General features: G+C 57.6%; 1 protein-coding gene across 1 annotated transcript; it reads right to left on the reverse strand.

Moving 5' to 3' along the window:
- Positions 1-6,780: 6,780 nt before the first annotated feature.
- TENT5B (terminal nucleotidyltransferase 5B) lies at positions 6,781-14,510 on the reverse strand. Its single transcript, XM_015649234.2, has 2 exons — positions 14,180-14,510; positions 6,781-10,053 (listed from the first exon to the last, which is right to left on the reverse strand). Exons 1-2 carry the CDS (start codon positions 14,354-14,356, stop codon positions 9,034-9,036), a joined length of 1,197 nt encoding a protein of 398 aa, XP_015504720.1. The 5' UTR covers positions 14,357-14,510; the 3' UTR covers positions 6,781-9,033.
- Between the last annotated feature and the right edge of the window lie 7 nt (positions 14,511-14,517).

Raw genomic sequence — 14,517 nt, forward strand, 5'->3', positions numbered from 1 at the left:
TTTGCCTTTGCATTTATAACACTCCGATAACCCTGCTCCGAGCGGGGAAGCAGCTGCCTGGAGGAGAAGCTGCGGCCAAATCCCACGCAGCAGCACCTTCCTCCTGCAGCCGTTCCCTCATTGCAGAGTTCCCAGCACACGGAGCCTTGTGAGAGCCGGGACCGGATCCTCCTCCAGCGTTTTCTGGGGAAGCTCCTCTCCCCTCTGCTCGCTGTCCCCCCGGGAGATGCTGGCACTGCATCCTCAGCTCCCCCCCTGCACAGTCCCGAAACCTCCTGCAAATCCTGCTGAGCCCCAAAATCCGGCGGTTTCGGTGGAGCTGCCAGAGGAGCGGGCGGAGAGGCCGGGGCAGAACAGCCCCTGCTGGGGCTCCGCGCTACGGTGCCCAAGCCGGGAACAAAGGGAGGCCAGGACCGAGGCCGGGAACGTCCTTTCCCAGCCCCAGGGACATTAAACAAACCCCAAAAGTCCATTTGTCAGCCCTGCAGGTCACCCGAGGTTTGATCTACAGCCTGGTGAGGGTTTTGGATCAGCTCCTGGTGTTTCTGCCTGGACACTCGGTGCCATGGGGAGCCCCAAGGAGCTCTGCTCATCCTTCCAAAGCCCTCCAGAGGGGATCACAGGGATGGATCCTCCCCATCCCTTCTTCCCGAAAGCTCCTAAATCCTTCCTGTGACTGGCAGTCAAAGTCTGAAGGCTGAGCCACAGATCTGCTCACCAGCCTGGAAACATCCTAAATTTAAACCTCAGCTGCACCACGAGCTCCCAGAACCTCAGCCCTCCGAGCTCCCATCACCTGCTCTGCTTTCAGACCAGGATTTTAACCCAAATCCCCACTTTCTGCCGGAATTTCAGCCAAGATGAGGCTGTATTTCCACTCAAGAGAAGCTGCTGAGAACTCTGTAGCAAAAGAAGATAAGTGGGAGAAAGGGGAATGGCTTTGGACTGAGTAGGTTTAGATGGGATTTTAGAAGAAATTCCTCCCTGTGAGGGTGGTGAGGCCCTGGCACAGGTTACCCACGGCAGGGGGTGGAATGAAAAGGTCTTTGAGGTCTCTTCCAACCCAAACCATTTCAGGATTCTGTGAATCCCAGCCTGGGACACACAGGGATCCATCTGTGGGGGAAACAGCCACAATATTTTCCTCCTACTGCCCTGGCTTTTCAAAGCAGGCAGCAAAATGCCCCCAAGGTCAGTTTAAAAGATAAAAGCCTCACTTGGCTTTGCACAGCTGCAGGATTGGCTGGAGCCAACCTGAGTAAAGCCCATCCCGAGTGAAGCAGAGCACAATATTCCCACTCACTCGTGGCTCGTGGGCTTTAGGAACCCACCAATTTCCCCACCTTGGAACTGCATTTGAACCCATTTGAACCCATTTGAACCCAAAGCCATTTTCATGTCGCTCTGTCCCCTCCTGGGCTCCGACAACCCCAAAGCCTGCTCCTGCTCCTGCTCTGGGAGAAAGCACAGGACTCCAGGGTTGATGTAATCCTGAAATACCTGAGGAACAGGGCATGACGAGGGGGATTTATTACCTGCTCCAGCTGGGGCTGCCCAAACCATGGATTCACTGGAGAAATTCCAGCAGCGCCTCTGAGCGCAAACACCCCGTTCCTGCTTTGGCTTTTGGGCTGGTTTGAGGTTGGTTGTTGGTGCAGGGGGGCTCAGAAGGATGGGAAAGGGAATTTTTGGGCTCACCTGACCCCACCGTGCAGGGGACCGAGCAGGAAGGAGGGAAGGGAAGGGGGCTAATGAGAGGGGATTTCCTCAATTACGGGATAATGCCGGTAATCCCGGCTTTCCAAGGTTTAGGGAGCGCCGGCCGCGGGATGAGCCTTCCTCCCACCCACGTGATGGTGAGTGAGGAGCTGCTGAATGGGGAGCAGAGCAGCTCCGTGCCTGCCCAGACACCAGTCCTGGCACCCAAACCCCTGAGCAGCCTCCCCTAAAACCCAGCGGCATCTGCCAGCACCTGGCACTGGCTCTGCCCGGCTGCCAGCGGGTTCTGCTCTTACCTGGGGCTGTGGGGAGCTGCCAAGGGACCCTCACAGGGAACAATTTACCCCTCATATCCAACCTAACCCTGCCTTCTGGCAGTTTGAAGCCATTCCCCCTGTCCTGTCCCTCCAGGCCTTGTCCCCAGTCCCTCTCCAGCTCTCCTGGAGCCCCTTTAGGCCCTGCAGGGATCTCTAAGGTTTCCCCAGAGCCTTCTCTTCTCCAGGTGAGCACCCCCAGCTCTCCCAGCCTGGTCCAGAGCAGAGGGGAGCCCTCAGAGCCTCCTCTGGACTGGCTCCAGCAGCTCCACGTCCTCCTGTTTTTTGGGGCCCGGGGCAGCTCTGCAGGCGGGGCCTCACCTGAGCAGGATCCCCCTTCCCCTGCTGCCCGGGCTGGGGGATGAATCCTGCTGGATTTCTGGGCTGCAAACGCCCCTTTCCCGGCCTTGCTGAGCTGCTCATCCACCGGCAGCCCCAAGTCCTCCTCCCCAGGGCTGTGTCCCTCCATCCCCAGCCCCTGTTCGTGCCCTGGGCGCTCCTGGCTCTGCAGAGCCGCGATGGCCCCGGGGCTGATGGGGTAACCCAGCCTGCCTGGATAAAACAAATCATCAGCACGGGACAATTAGTGCCGTCAGCAATGAGGATCGGCTGCCATTCCCTGGGCATTAGTGGGGCGGAGGGCCCCGGGCCCCTCCCGGGTGAGCTCAGCCGTGACGAGCGGCGATGCTGAGGATGCTCTTACTCACGGTGCCCTCCGTCACTGCCCGGGCAGCGACAGCAGCGCCCAAATGAGCAGCTTGGCTTCAAAGGCTCCGCACTTCTCCGGAAAGGCGCATTCCCGAAGGCCGGAGCTGCTGGAGCCGGGAGCAGCCCCGGCTGCGGAGGTGACAGGAGCTCCGCCGTGGGGAAGGGCTGTGTCTGTCCTGCCTTCCCACCATCCCCCCCCGGCCTTTCCAGGCTCTGATCTCAGCGGAAACCCCCCCGGGCACAGCAGCATCTTTGGGGGGGCCGATTCCTCCCGAGCCGTGCCAGAAACCCCTCGGTGGAGGGGGATGGCAGCCGGGGCCACCGGCTCGGCACCGCCAGGGCTCTGGGACAGGAGGAGCAGAGGGAGAAACCGGCTGAACTCGCTCCTCTGGTGACATCTGGCAGGGGTGCCTGCTGGGTGGCAGGTTAACCACGATGTCCAGGCTTTCAGGAATGCTCCGGGAGCCTGCGGGGAGCTGTAGTTACGTGAGTCACACCACGGGCACGCGGATTCGGCCGGGATTTCAGCACAAGCCACCTGTAATTGCACATTACTGGAGGATGCTTACAGTAATCAGCTGTTCCAGCCACGCCGGCTACGGGGGGAAGGGAGGAGGGCTGGAGGGGTGTCCGTACCTCCAACCCCTCCTTGGATTACAAGGCAAAAATATAGGGCACACAAACAGCCCGGGGAGCGCCGGCTGCCCCTTTGAAGGCTGGGTGACACCGCTCCGGCTGAGCGCCTGGACAAGGCGAGATAAGGAGGGTAAACACACCTCGGTGCTGGAGAGAGCAAGGATCAGGCACCCCAAACAGCCGGGGCTGCGTCCCCATCCTGTCCCCGTGTGCCGGCCGAGGGACGGGGGGCGGCTGCGGGGCCGGGACAGACCCGAGCTGCAGGGAGAGGGAAATCAGGGAAATCACGGAAATCACACATTTCACAATCTCACACATCATCTCACACCTCTCACACCTCCCCGGGCACAGCTCCAGCCTCTCCCGACCCGCCGGCCCCGCCAGCCGCCCTCGTTCCCCCGGGAATGTCGCTGTTTCCCCCCGGGAATGTCGCTGTTTTTCCCCCCGGGAATGTCGCTGTTTCCCCCCGGGAATGTCACTGTTTTTCCGGGAATATCGCTGTTTTTCCCCCCGGGAATGTCGCTGTTTTTCCCCCCGGGAATGTCGCTGTTTCCCCCCGGGAATATCGCTGTTTTTCCCCCCGGGAATATCGCTGTTTTTCCCCCCGGGAATATCGCTGTTTTTCCCCGGGAATGTCGCTGTTTTTCCCGGGAATATCGCTGTTTTCCCGGGAATATCGCTGTTTTTCCCGGGAATGTCGCTGTTTTTCCCGGTGTAGCTGCTGGGATGTGCCGGGGACGCTCCGTCCTTGGCCTTGGCTCCCTTGTGCAACACCTCGGGGCTGCGGTGACAAGGCAATTGATTTCTTTTCCTCCTTTCCTCGGGAAACGCCTTTTCCGTGGCTGTCAATCATTGCCCTGAACACCTCGGGATGCCGGCGGAGGATTTCAATCAAATTTGTCATTTGAGCCGCCGTGTTTCTCCAGGCTGGAATGTGTGTCCGGGCTCGGGGATCCACCCAGCCGAGGGAGCAGCAAACCAACAGCAACTCCCAGCCCAGCAGCTCGTTCCTGCAAGGAAAGGAGCAGGGAAGAGCAGGCAGCCGGCACCTTGGGAGTCTGGGGGAAGCTGGAATGCTGCGGAGCAGGAGAGAGGCTCTGCATGGGCTGAAATGCCTGAGCTGCTCATTCCAGGCTGGATCCGAGAAGGCAGAGGTGAGGGAAGGGGGTTGTCAGGGAAATCACGGAGCTGCCAGCCAAAAAGTCTGTGGCAATCTGTGTTTGGAGCTACACAGAGCAAATATTCCATGTACAGAAAGGGAAAAAATCATCTTTTTAAAGGTTCTGCCTGCACACACGAGGGGTTCTGCCCCCGGAGGGTGGCTGGGTACTGGTGGCACCGAGTCTGCCGCAGGTCAGGAGCACTTTGGACTCCTGGGGGTGTCCTCGATGCTCTGGGTGGCTCCGTTCCACAGCTCCAGCAGGAGCACAAACCCCGTTTGGAGCAGAAGAGCCCGAGCAGGATGGGATGGGAGGGTCAGAGACAGAGCAGAGCCCCCACACGTGTCCCAGCCCCAGGCAGGGCTCCCAGCAGGGCTGTGCCAGCCCCACAGCTCAGCCCCGTCCCGGCAGCGAGGAACCTCGGGCAGGGACACATCAATGGAGCGTTTGTCCCGTGCTGGCAGCGGCTGCTGCAGCCCCGAGCAGGCTATAAATGGCAAGAGGACACAGCCAGGCTGTTCCCTGCCTCCCAGCCACGCTGCCCCAGCTCCGCCGACGACGAGGAGGAGGAGGGCAGCCAGGGAGAAACACTGGCACGCTGCAAGGAAAAGCTAAAAGAGAGATTAAAATAAAATTTAAATGCCATGCTGGGTCTAGCAAGCCGCCTGCACAGAGCTGGTGCCACCCCCGGCAGCGGGCCAGCAGAGCAGGGACGGCTGGAGCAAGATGCTGCTTGCAGGCTGGAGTCAGGACAAATTCCTGCCTTTCTGCGAGCTTGGAGCACGGCCAGGTGTCCTTCCAGGAGGAAAAGCTGCAGCTGTAAAAGCAGCATCACCAGCCCCAGGAGCGATCCGAGCAGGGCTGAGCATTCCTGGGCACCCCTGCAAGCCTGGGGCAGCAGCAGCAGCCCCGTGCAGAGGTGCTGTGGGCACCAATGCAGCACCAATGCAGCACCAATGCAGCACCAATGCAGCACCAGACCACAGGGGTGAGGACCAGAGCAGCCACCCCCCACACCACGTCTGTCCTCAGAGCCAGGGCTGAGGGAAGCACTGCAGCAGCACCAGAGCCTGAATTTCACCCAGCAGAGCCTCAGGCACGTCCTGACTTATCAATCCCCCCTCTGCTCAAAGAGGAAAATAATGACAGACTACAGGCTGTGAGAAAAGATACAGGGTTTTTTTATTTGACAATTAACAAAAGAGGGATGGGAGTCTCGGCTGTAAACATTGATAGCTCCTTTCTGATCACAACGAGTACTTTCCACCAACATCCCTTTGTATGGCCTGATCCACCCCAACAATGCCCAGCCAACTCTGTCAGGCCTTTTGTTGCTCTGCTCAGGATCACAAATCCAGAGGCAGTTTATTCCCCACACATCAGCAGCAGGACCAGCCACCCACACAAAGCCAGCTGAGATCCTTCCCAGCTGCTCCCATGGGTGAGACACGCTTGGGAAAGGAGGGAGATCATGCTGGGGTTGTGCCAGAAAGAGGGAGACAGCTCTAAACCCAGCAGCTTTGGAGAGAAAGGAGCCCTGCAAAAGGCAGGGCAGGGACCCTGACACTGCCAGCCCAGCCAGAACATCCCAGCCCCGCTGTCAGAGGGAAGCTTTGGCCCAGGACCATAAAAATCTGGAGACACAGAGCCAGTGAATTTGTCCCAGAGAGGGACTGGCACATCTCAGCTCCATTGTTGCAGTGGAACCAGAACTGCCTGGAGCTTGACAGGGGGAAGTGAAACTTCATCTGAGGCTGGAGGGCAGCCAGGGCTGGAGGAGCTGCACCCGCTGCCAGCCATCCCACGGGAATCTGGCCCCAGCAGCAGCAGCAGCACAGCTTTTCCTGGAGATAAACCCTCCCCAGGCCCTCCTGTGCCAGCAGGAGCCACTCTGCAGGGTCAGCTGCACACCAGAACCAAAGCTCAGCTGCCTCAGGCACCTCAGAGCCTGCAGGGAGGGTCTCCCCCAGCACAGGGACCTCAGGCCACCCTCCCTCTCCAGCAGCACCGGGGAGATGCCCAGCAGCGAGCTTGTGCTTCAAGTGTTTAAAACAAACCTCCCTCAGCTGCAGGAGAGCCCTGACAGGAGCCCAGAGCTGCTCTGGCCTGAGGCAGAGCCAGGAGCTCAGCTCGGCCCTTCCGAGGGGCCCAGCTGGTTCCCAGCCTGGTGCTGGGTGGGAACAGGGTCAGCTCACCTCCTCACACTACCCAGATGGACAAGGAAATAAAAATAATCCAAACAATTTGAATACACTGTATTTATTGGTAACAGATTCTAAAGAATCTAGTGAGTCTATGTCAAGCCCATTGCATGACAAGTGATACAGGCATAGGAAAAAAAAAAAAAAACACATAAAAAAAAAAAAAAAAAAAAAAAAAAAAAATCAATCAAGTGCCATTCAAGCTACTGGAATCTTCTAATTGCCCCCTCACAGGAGGCAGCACAGTATCACTGCAAGGTCTGGAAAAGTTCAGCTTCAACCCATCCACAAGAGCCCCAGCACACACTCCATGAAGCAGAAGTGGATTCTCAATGGTAGCTGGCCCTGGTGAGCTGCTGGCTGGAGGGGATTGACATCTCCAGGGGAAGGGGAATCTCAGTTCAGTTCAGTGTGTCTGTGGGTAGGAGCAGCCTGTAAAAATCATCCTACATGGCACCTCTGCTTAAAATCCAAGAAAAAAGCTCCTCTTCCTCCAAGCCACACAAGTGGCACAGGGGCTCCCAAAAGCAGCTTTTCCAAAGCAGGAATCCCCGAGCTCGCAGGGCAGGGAGCAGCTAAAACCTGCATTAACCTTGGGGCCAGGGCCTCCTCCCACCCGGGGGAGCAGAGCTGGGCCACCCCCACCCTTCATCCCCATCCACATTACCCCAAAAAAGGTACCAATCTGGCTCTGCACATTCCAAGGATCTAGTCTTTATTTCAATCTGCCCGGCTATTACAGTTTTGTCACAAAAAACAAAAAAAAAAAACCGCAAAAAACCACAAGTTAGTAAAGGTGTGGAGCATGTCAGCCCTGGAGGAAGCACGGGAAGCCGTGGTGCTCCTGGAGCAGCATCCCCAGGGAATGCCTGCTCTGCACAGGGAACCCTGAGCTGCCTGGGCCACGGCAATCCAGGCACCTCCGTGAAAATCCTCTGTGCTCCACACACCCAACAACTCCAAAGCCACATTGGACTGAGAGAGCCAAACCCTCCGAACACCACAGGGTCTGCTCAGAAGACATTTTTATTTTTCCTAAGGCCAACTAACTTCACTCTCCACGTCCTCCCCCAGGCTCCATTTCTAGCTAGAGAAGGAATTTCAAATGCTCTCAGTAGCTCACAGGGAAGCACAGAGCTGGGGAGAGGCTGCTCTGGAGACAGGACCTGCCCAAGGGATCATCTCCAGCGTGGAAAGGTCTGTCAGCCTCCCTGGAGGACACAGTGACAGCTGGAAATGACTGACCAGTGACCTGGATGGTTTGTGCTTCAAAGGACAAGCCTCACCTTCCCCAGTGGCCCAGCTGGCCCCTGGCTTTGTGCAATAAAATCACACTGCATGTCAGAAAAAAAAAATAATAAAAAAAAAATAAATTCCAAAGAGCAGCATTTCAAATTCCCCTAGAAAATACAGGATTAGGTATGGGAGCCTGGGGCAGGCTCCTGGACAAATCCTCTGCCTCATCATTTAGGAACTCAGCTTGGCACCGTGGACTCGGGAGCTTGGAGAAATCCATGTGTAGATCCCTGCTGCCTTTTCTCCAGCAAGCTCTGCACAGCGTTCTCCACCATGCACTCCCCCCCTCCCCAGTGCTCCCAGTTCCAGGCATTCCCATGGAGACATTCCAGTCCCCCTGGGGTCTGCAGCCCCAGCTGGGCTCCAGCTGGTCCTTCACATGCCCAAAGCCCCCAGCACACAGATCTGCTCTGGCCTCAGCCAGGATAAGAAATGATCTTGCGACCCTCCCCACCCACCACAGGAACATTTTCCTCTTCAGACATTCCCCACTCAAGCTCTGGGCCATCAGCCCCCGCAAAAAATAATAAAGGTTTACAGTACAGTTGTGTTTATATTGTTACAGGCACTTAAACAGGATTCTTTGGTCCTTCAAAGGAATTAGCCACTCTGGCTTCTCTCGGCAGAAACCACAAGTTTGCACACCCATAACACCTCCTGCACTAAAAAACCCCCACAATTCATGTCCATTTCAGGGCAGTGCAGCTCTACCTTAGCGTAATTCTACATTCTCCCCTCACACACCCCCCCACCCCACTGCCTCCACAATTCCACAAGGAGTCATTTCCAGAACACTGCACTTCCCATCACAGTGTACAGCAGACAAGGCTCGTCCCAGCAACCCCAGGAACGAGACGCTCGAGCAGGAGTCCAGGAAGTTTCCTTTTGCTGCAGTTCTAGGAAGGTTGGTAGGTTTTATTTGGCTCCCCCTCCCCACCCTCCCGACCCCCCCAAGGCAAGGAAATACCTCGGAGGACAGACCCTGGAGTTTGTCCCGGCTCAGTTACAGGGAAGCCACGTGGGGTAGGACTGATTGCAGGGCAGGAAGGGCTGCACGTGGGTCACGTAGTAGTTGAAGTTGATTTCACTGACATAAGGGGCTGGCTGGTAGTAGCAGGTAACGTTTGTGACGGTGGGGATGATGTTCTGCTCAGCCAGGACCCTCACGGCCAGCATGGCAATGAGGTTCAGGGTCTGCCTCCTCTCGTGTCCCATGAGGCACACCGTGCTCTCGTTGACCACCCTGTGCAGGGTCATCAAATAGTCATATCTGTTGCTCTCCATGCCCACAAAGTGGCTCTGCAGGTAACCCTCCAGCTTCCTCAGCTGCTCGCCGATGTCAGAGAAGTCTATGAAGAACCTGGAGCACATGTACCTCTGCAGCGCCTTCATGTCCACCTCCGACTTGGGCTTGAAGCCCCTGACCAGGAGGTTGCAGTACTTGAGGAGCCCCCCGCCCCGGATCTCCTCGGGGTTCCTGGTGGCGATGACGCGCTTGCGCAGGTGCTCCATGGCCTCCTCGAAGTCCCCGTACATGCTCTCCCCGGTCACCGTGGGGTGGAAGTTCTCGGCCATGGGGTTCTCCGAGCACTCCCCGAAGAGCAGGAGCGAGTCCAGGATGATCTGGAAGGAGTCCACGCTGAACTCGAACTGGCGCCGCAGAGAATCCACGAACTTGAGCTCCACGTTCTTGCCGCTGTTGTTGGAGAGCGAGATGAGGCTCCAGCGGTCGGTCTCGTTGCACACCTTCACCAGCTTCTGCACGTAGGCCTCCTTCAGCGTCATGGGCGTGATCTTGTCCTTGTTGACACCTTCGGGGAGGAAGTCGAGCAGGCAATCCATGACCACGTCTTTAACCAGCTGGAAAACGTCTTCAGTCTTCAGATCCACCCCGAAGATGAGGTCCAGGTCCTTGTAGCCCAAGCCGCTGTCCTGGTGCAGGACGTGACTGGCTGCCGAGCCGTTCAGCCTCACGTTGTGCACTGTGACTCCTTTCTTCTCCAGGCGGCTGCGGACAACCTGAGACAGAGACAGGGGCGGTGAGAGGCAGGAGGGAATCCTTGGAGCAGCCTGGGCACAGCAGGATTCACCCCCAGAGCTTATATGGGTCACTCCAGTGCAAGACAGTAAAATAAAAAGCTAATCCAGTGGAAATAGGTCACTCTGGGAAGCATCCCAGTCCTGCTCTCCTTTACTTACTCCCTGCCATTGGAGATCTGACTGCACACCATCAGCTGCTCTGCTTCCAGCACTCCAGGGTCTGCTCTCCCTGCCTTCCCCACACTGAACCCATTTCTTGGGGTGGTCTCTGCCCTCTTCATCCCCTCCCGGCTCCTGTCAGCAGGCCAAGACCAGCCGACCCCAAAGAGAGCCCAAGCAGGAGGCGGCAGCGCCGTCTGCAGCAGTCCCCTGGCTTTAACCAGCAGCTCACTCCCCTCAGCCATCCCTCGGGCCTGTCAGGATTCATTAAAGGCAAATCAAGATGCCAGAGCAGCTCAAAAGCCCCAGCCAGGCGTATGCAAGTTCATGTCCCAACTGGTAAGTGTATCCTAACAATTTCCAGTGTGTCAGAGCTTCGTGCTGAGCTTGGCGTGCTATCAAGCACAAGAGGCAGCTTTCATCTTACGGGTGTTACTCCGGTGATTTTAATGCTGCCTGCTCAGTGCTGGCACACCCAGCAGCCCCTCCAAAGCTTTGTTCATTTACGGGGAAGCTGAATCACCTGCCTGATTACCTAACAAGCAGCAGGCTAAAATAACCCCCAAGACCATAAAATAAACTATCTGGACACCAGCTTATAATTTGAGTTAACTCAGCTCGAAGATCCCAGGAAGATTAGGTTTGCACCTTCCAGAAGAAGCTCTTCCTACCTCTCATCCTGCTTTTGTGTTCCCCTCCAGCCATTTCCCATTTTCCTGGGAGTCCCAAGCAGCCAGACAAGAGCTTGAAGGAGCCAAAGCTGGGGCACAAATGGACAAATTGGATCACCAAGAGCCAGCCTGACCCTGTGAGCCTGCCCTCGTCTGAGAGGCCCCACAAACTCCACGTTTTGGCTGCCCAAAATGGGAATTTCCATTCAAAGCTGTATCGAAAGGCTCAAACCCTCTTGGCTGCCGTGGGCCCGAGCACTTCTGGGGGACATCAGAAGTGCTGCAGTTCTGGTCTCAGCAGCAGTAAAAATACCCCTCCATGGGTTTTGTTTGGAAGGAGGAGCACACAAAAGGTCAGGGACTGCAGCACAAAACCCTCATCACATCCCAGAGCCTCAGTGACCGCGCCAAGAGCCACCAGCGAGTTCTGCTGCCCTCACAAACACATCCCAGAACAAACCCAGCGATGTTCTCACACCTGGGAGGCTGTCAAGGGCTCAGCTTCCCTCCTGCTGCTGCTTCCCCTGTGTCCCTGACACGAGCCAGCCCTGCTGTGGCCGCACAGGCGGCCGGGCTCCTCGCCAAGCCCGCGGTGACAGTCACATGCCAGGTCACAGTCACCCACCACCGCAGAGCCCCAGGCCCCACCAGCCCAGGCAGCCGGAAAAGGCAGATATCAAACAGATAGCTGCTCTCCAAGGCAGACAGCTTGAGAAGATGAACCTGCTCTAGAAGAGACGCAGGGCCATTCCCCCAAACGGAGCAGACATCACAGGGGACCCAGGGCAGCTCCTGGCCGGCGCTCGGAGCCAGCTGGAGTCACTCACCCGGGGCACGGCTCCAGCTCTGCTCGTGGAGTTAAAGAGGTTTGTGCTCTCAGGCTTACAGACACAAGATATAGGTCACAAAGTCTTAGATGCAGAGCTGGGCCCAGTGCTTGGAGCAGATCTCATTCCAGATTAATTTCCTAACCCCAAAGAACATCTGCTTAACCCCTTTCTGGGAACGGCTCAGCACCTGCAGCATTCCAGAGCTCCAAGCTTACTCAAGTTCCCCAGGTCGGTCTGTGTGAGATACATTCAGAAAACAGGGAAAAAACCCAATTGCTCAGGTCAGCGTCGTCCCAAATCATCCCAGAAACCTCCAACCTGCAGAGGAGCAGGGAGCAGAGCACTTTGCCATTCCCTGGGAGCTTCCACCCACCAACCTTCACCTGGAGCTCATTCCCCCTGGCTGCAGGCAGTGGGTTCAGGGCTGCATTTTTCCCCAGAGGGTCGGATATTTCTAGGGTTAGGCAGCTGCTGACCTGCTTCCCAAAACAGCAGCTCACCTTCCGTGTGGTTGGGATAATTGACTGTGACAGCCAGGCCGGAGCAAATCCTGCTGCGTCCTGACCTGCCGCTTCCCACCTCCCACAACAACAACAACAACAGGATAAATAACTGCCTTTTGGGTTACTTGTTCCAGCTTAGTCAGCCCTAAACACAGGGTCTGCCAGCCTGGCCAGGCACAATTACAGCCCTCAGTTATCCCGTGTTTGAAGCCGCTGCTGGCAGCATCTCTGGGGCAGCGCTGACACCGGAGCGCTCGGAGGACCGGGAGGAACGGACGGGGCTGGGGTGTTTGATGGTGCTGCTCTGTGGGACAGGCAGGAACGGGGCTGGGGTGTTTGATGGAGCAGCCCCTGGCCCTGTGGGACTGGGAGGAACGGGGCTGGGGTGTTTGATGGAGCAGCCCCTGGCCCTGTAGGACAGGGAGGAACAGTGCTGGGATATTTGATGGTCCTGCCCTGTAGGACAGGGAGGAACAGTGCTGGGATATTTGATGGAGCAGCCCCTGGCCCTGTAGGACAGGCAGGAACAGTGCTGGGATATTTGCTGGTCCTGCCCTGTAGGACAGGGAGGAACAGTGCTGGGATATTTGATGGAGCAGCCCCTGGCCCTGTAGGACAGGCAGGAACAGTGCTGGGATATTTGCTGGTGCTGCCCCAGCCGAGAGCAGCGTCCTGCCTGCAGCTCTCACCGGCACTCGGCGCTTCTGCCCCTGACAGATGCAGCAGCAACTCGAGGAATTCCAAACCAGCCTTTCAAATGTCACCTTTCCATCTCCCAGGCTTAACTTTTAACTATTTCTCAAGAAGCTGAGGCTCCAAAATCCCGGTTATTGTGAAAGCCAGTTGGGTCTTAGCGCCGTGAATAGGCTTTTTAATTAGAAGCCAACATGCCCGATTTTACATTTGATGAGTCATTACTGAGGAATGAAGTCGCCTCCCAAATATGAATATGCATCAGCTCATTCGAGCTACATTGTTAGTTTAATATTAAACACAGTTATTACTTGATGGTTAAACTAAGAGGAGCTCGTGTATAAGCCGAAGTCTCGGGCAAGCTCTGGAGAATTCAGCCAGAGGTGCCCAGAAATCAAAGGACACGGACATTTGATCCAGCCTTTGAATTAATAACTCTGCCTCTTCCAACACAAGCCCAACATGTCCACCAGCACGAAGCCATTTCGTGGAAGCAGCTCCAAAAAAAGCCACTTTTGCCCTGGCCACACACATTTCACTACTTTTTAGGGCAACAAATTAACTCAACAAGAAGAGGAACAAGGTGAGAGGGGAGGAGGCCAAGCAGGATCCATGGCACAAGCTGCAGCAGCTCCAGGGATGAGGGGAGGTTTTCAGGAGGGTCCTTCCAGCTGCAGCATTGCTGCTGTGGCTGCTGGCGGGGGCAGCCCCAGCAGGACCCCAGGAGTGGGAAATGGGGCAGGCTGAGCACACAGCACCCCCGGGATGATGGGGGCCAACCCCCCAAAACTTTTAACTCCCCCTGGAGCAAGCAGGCCAGGCTGGACAGGGCACGGAGCAAGTGGAAGGTGTCCCTGCCCAGGGCAGGGGGCTGGAACCAGATGCTTTCCCCGAATCCCGAGCCTGCCAGAAGTCAGGCAGCACTTGGACAAGGCTTTGGGCCGCTCAGTGGGATTCCTGCGGTGTCCTGTGCAGAGCCATGCGGGACTCCAGCTCAGGGCACTCCCCGGTCCCTGAAGGCCCTCCCGACCCGAACCATTCAGGGGCTCCGCGCTGCCCGGGGAGCCGCAGCGGCCGCTCTGCCCCGGGCCCGGCGGGGGGAGGCCGAGCGTGCCCGGCCGAGCTGGCCCGGGGCCCGCCGGGCCGCTTATCGCCGCCTCAGCACTTTTATTTTCTCCCTGACCCCCGCCGGAGCGGGGCAGAGTCCGGCGGGGCCCCGCAGCCCCCGCAGCCCCCCGGCCCCGCTCACCTGCACGATGGTGCGCGGCCGCACCGACAGCGTGGGGAAGTTGCCGCGGCCGTGGATGGGCACGGCCTCCCCCAGGATCTGGTCCAGCCGCTGCACCTGCTCCCACGTCAGGACACTGAAACGGCTCCCGCGCTGCTCCGCGCCGCCCGCAGCGGCCCCCGCCGCCGCCTCCAGCATCGCCCCCGCCGCCACAGGAGCCGCTCACCCGGAAACTGCCCGGAAACCAGCCGGAAGTGCCGGGTGCGGAGGGGAAGCGGGAGGAAAATTTAAAAATGGGGGGAAAAGCAAAAAGAAACCAAAAACAAATCGCCCCCCGGAGTGGCGCCGGCGAGGGGCGG

This window comes from Parus major, chromosome 23, assembly GCF_001522545.3.
Source record: "Parus major isolate Abel chromosome 23, Parus_major1.1, whole genome shotgun sequence".
Lineage (NCBI taxonomy): Eukaryota > Metazoa > Chordata > Aves > Passeriformes > Paridae > Parus > Parus major.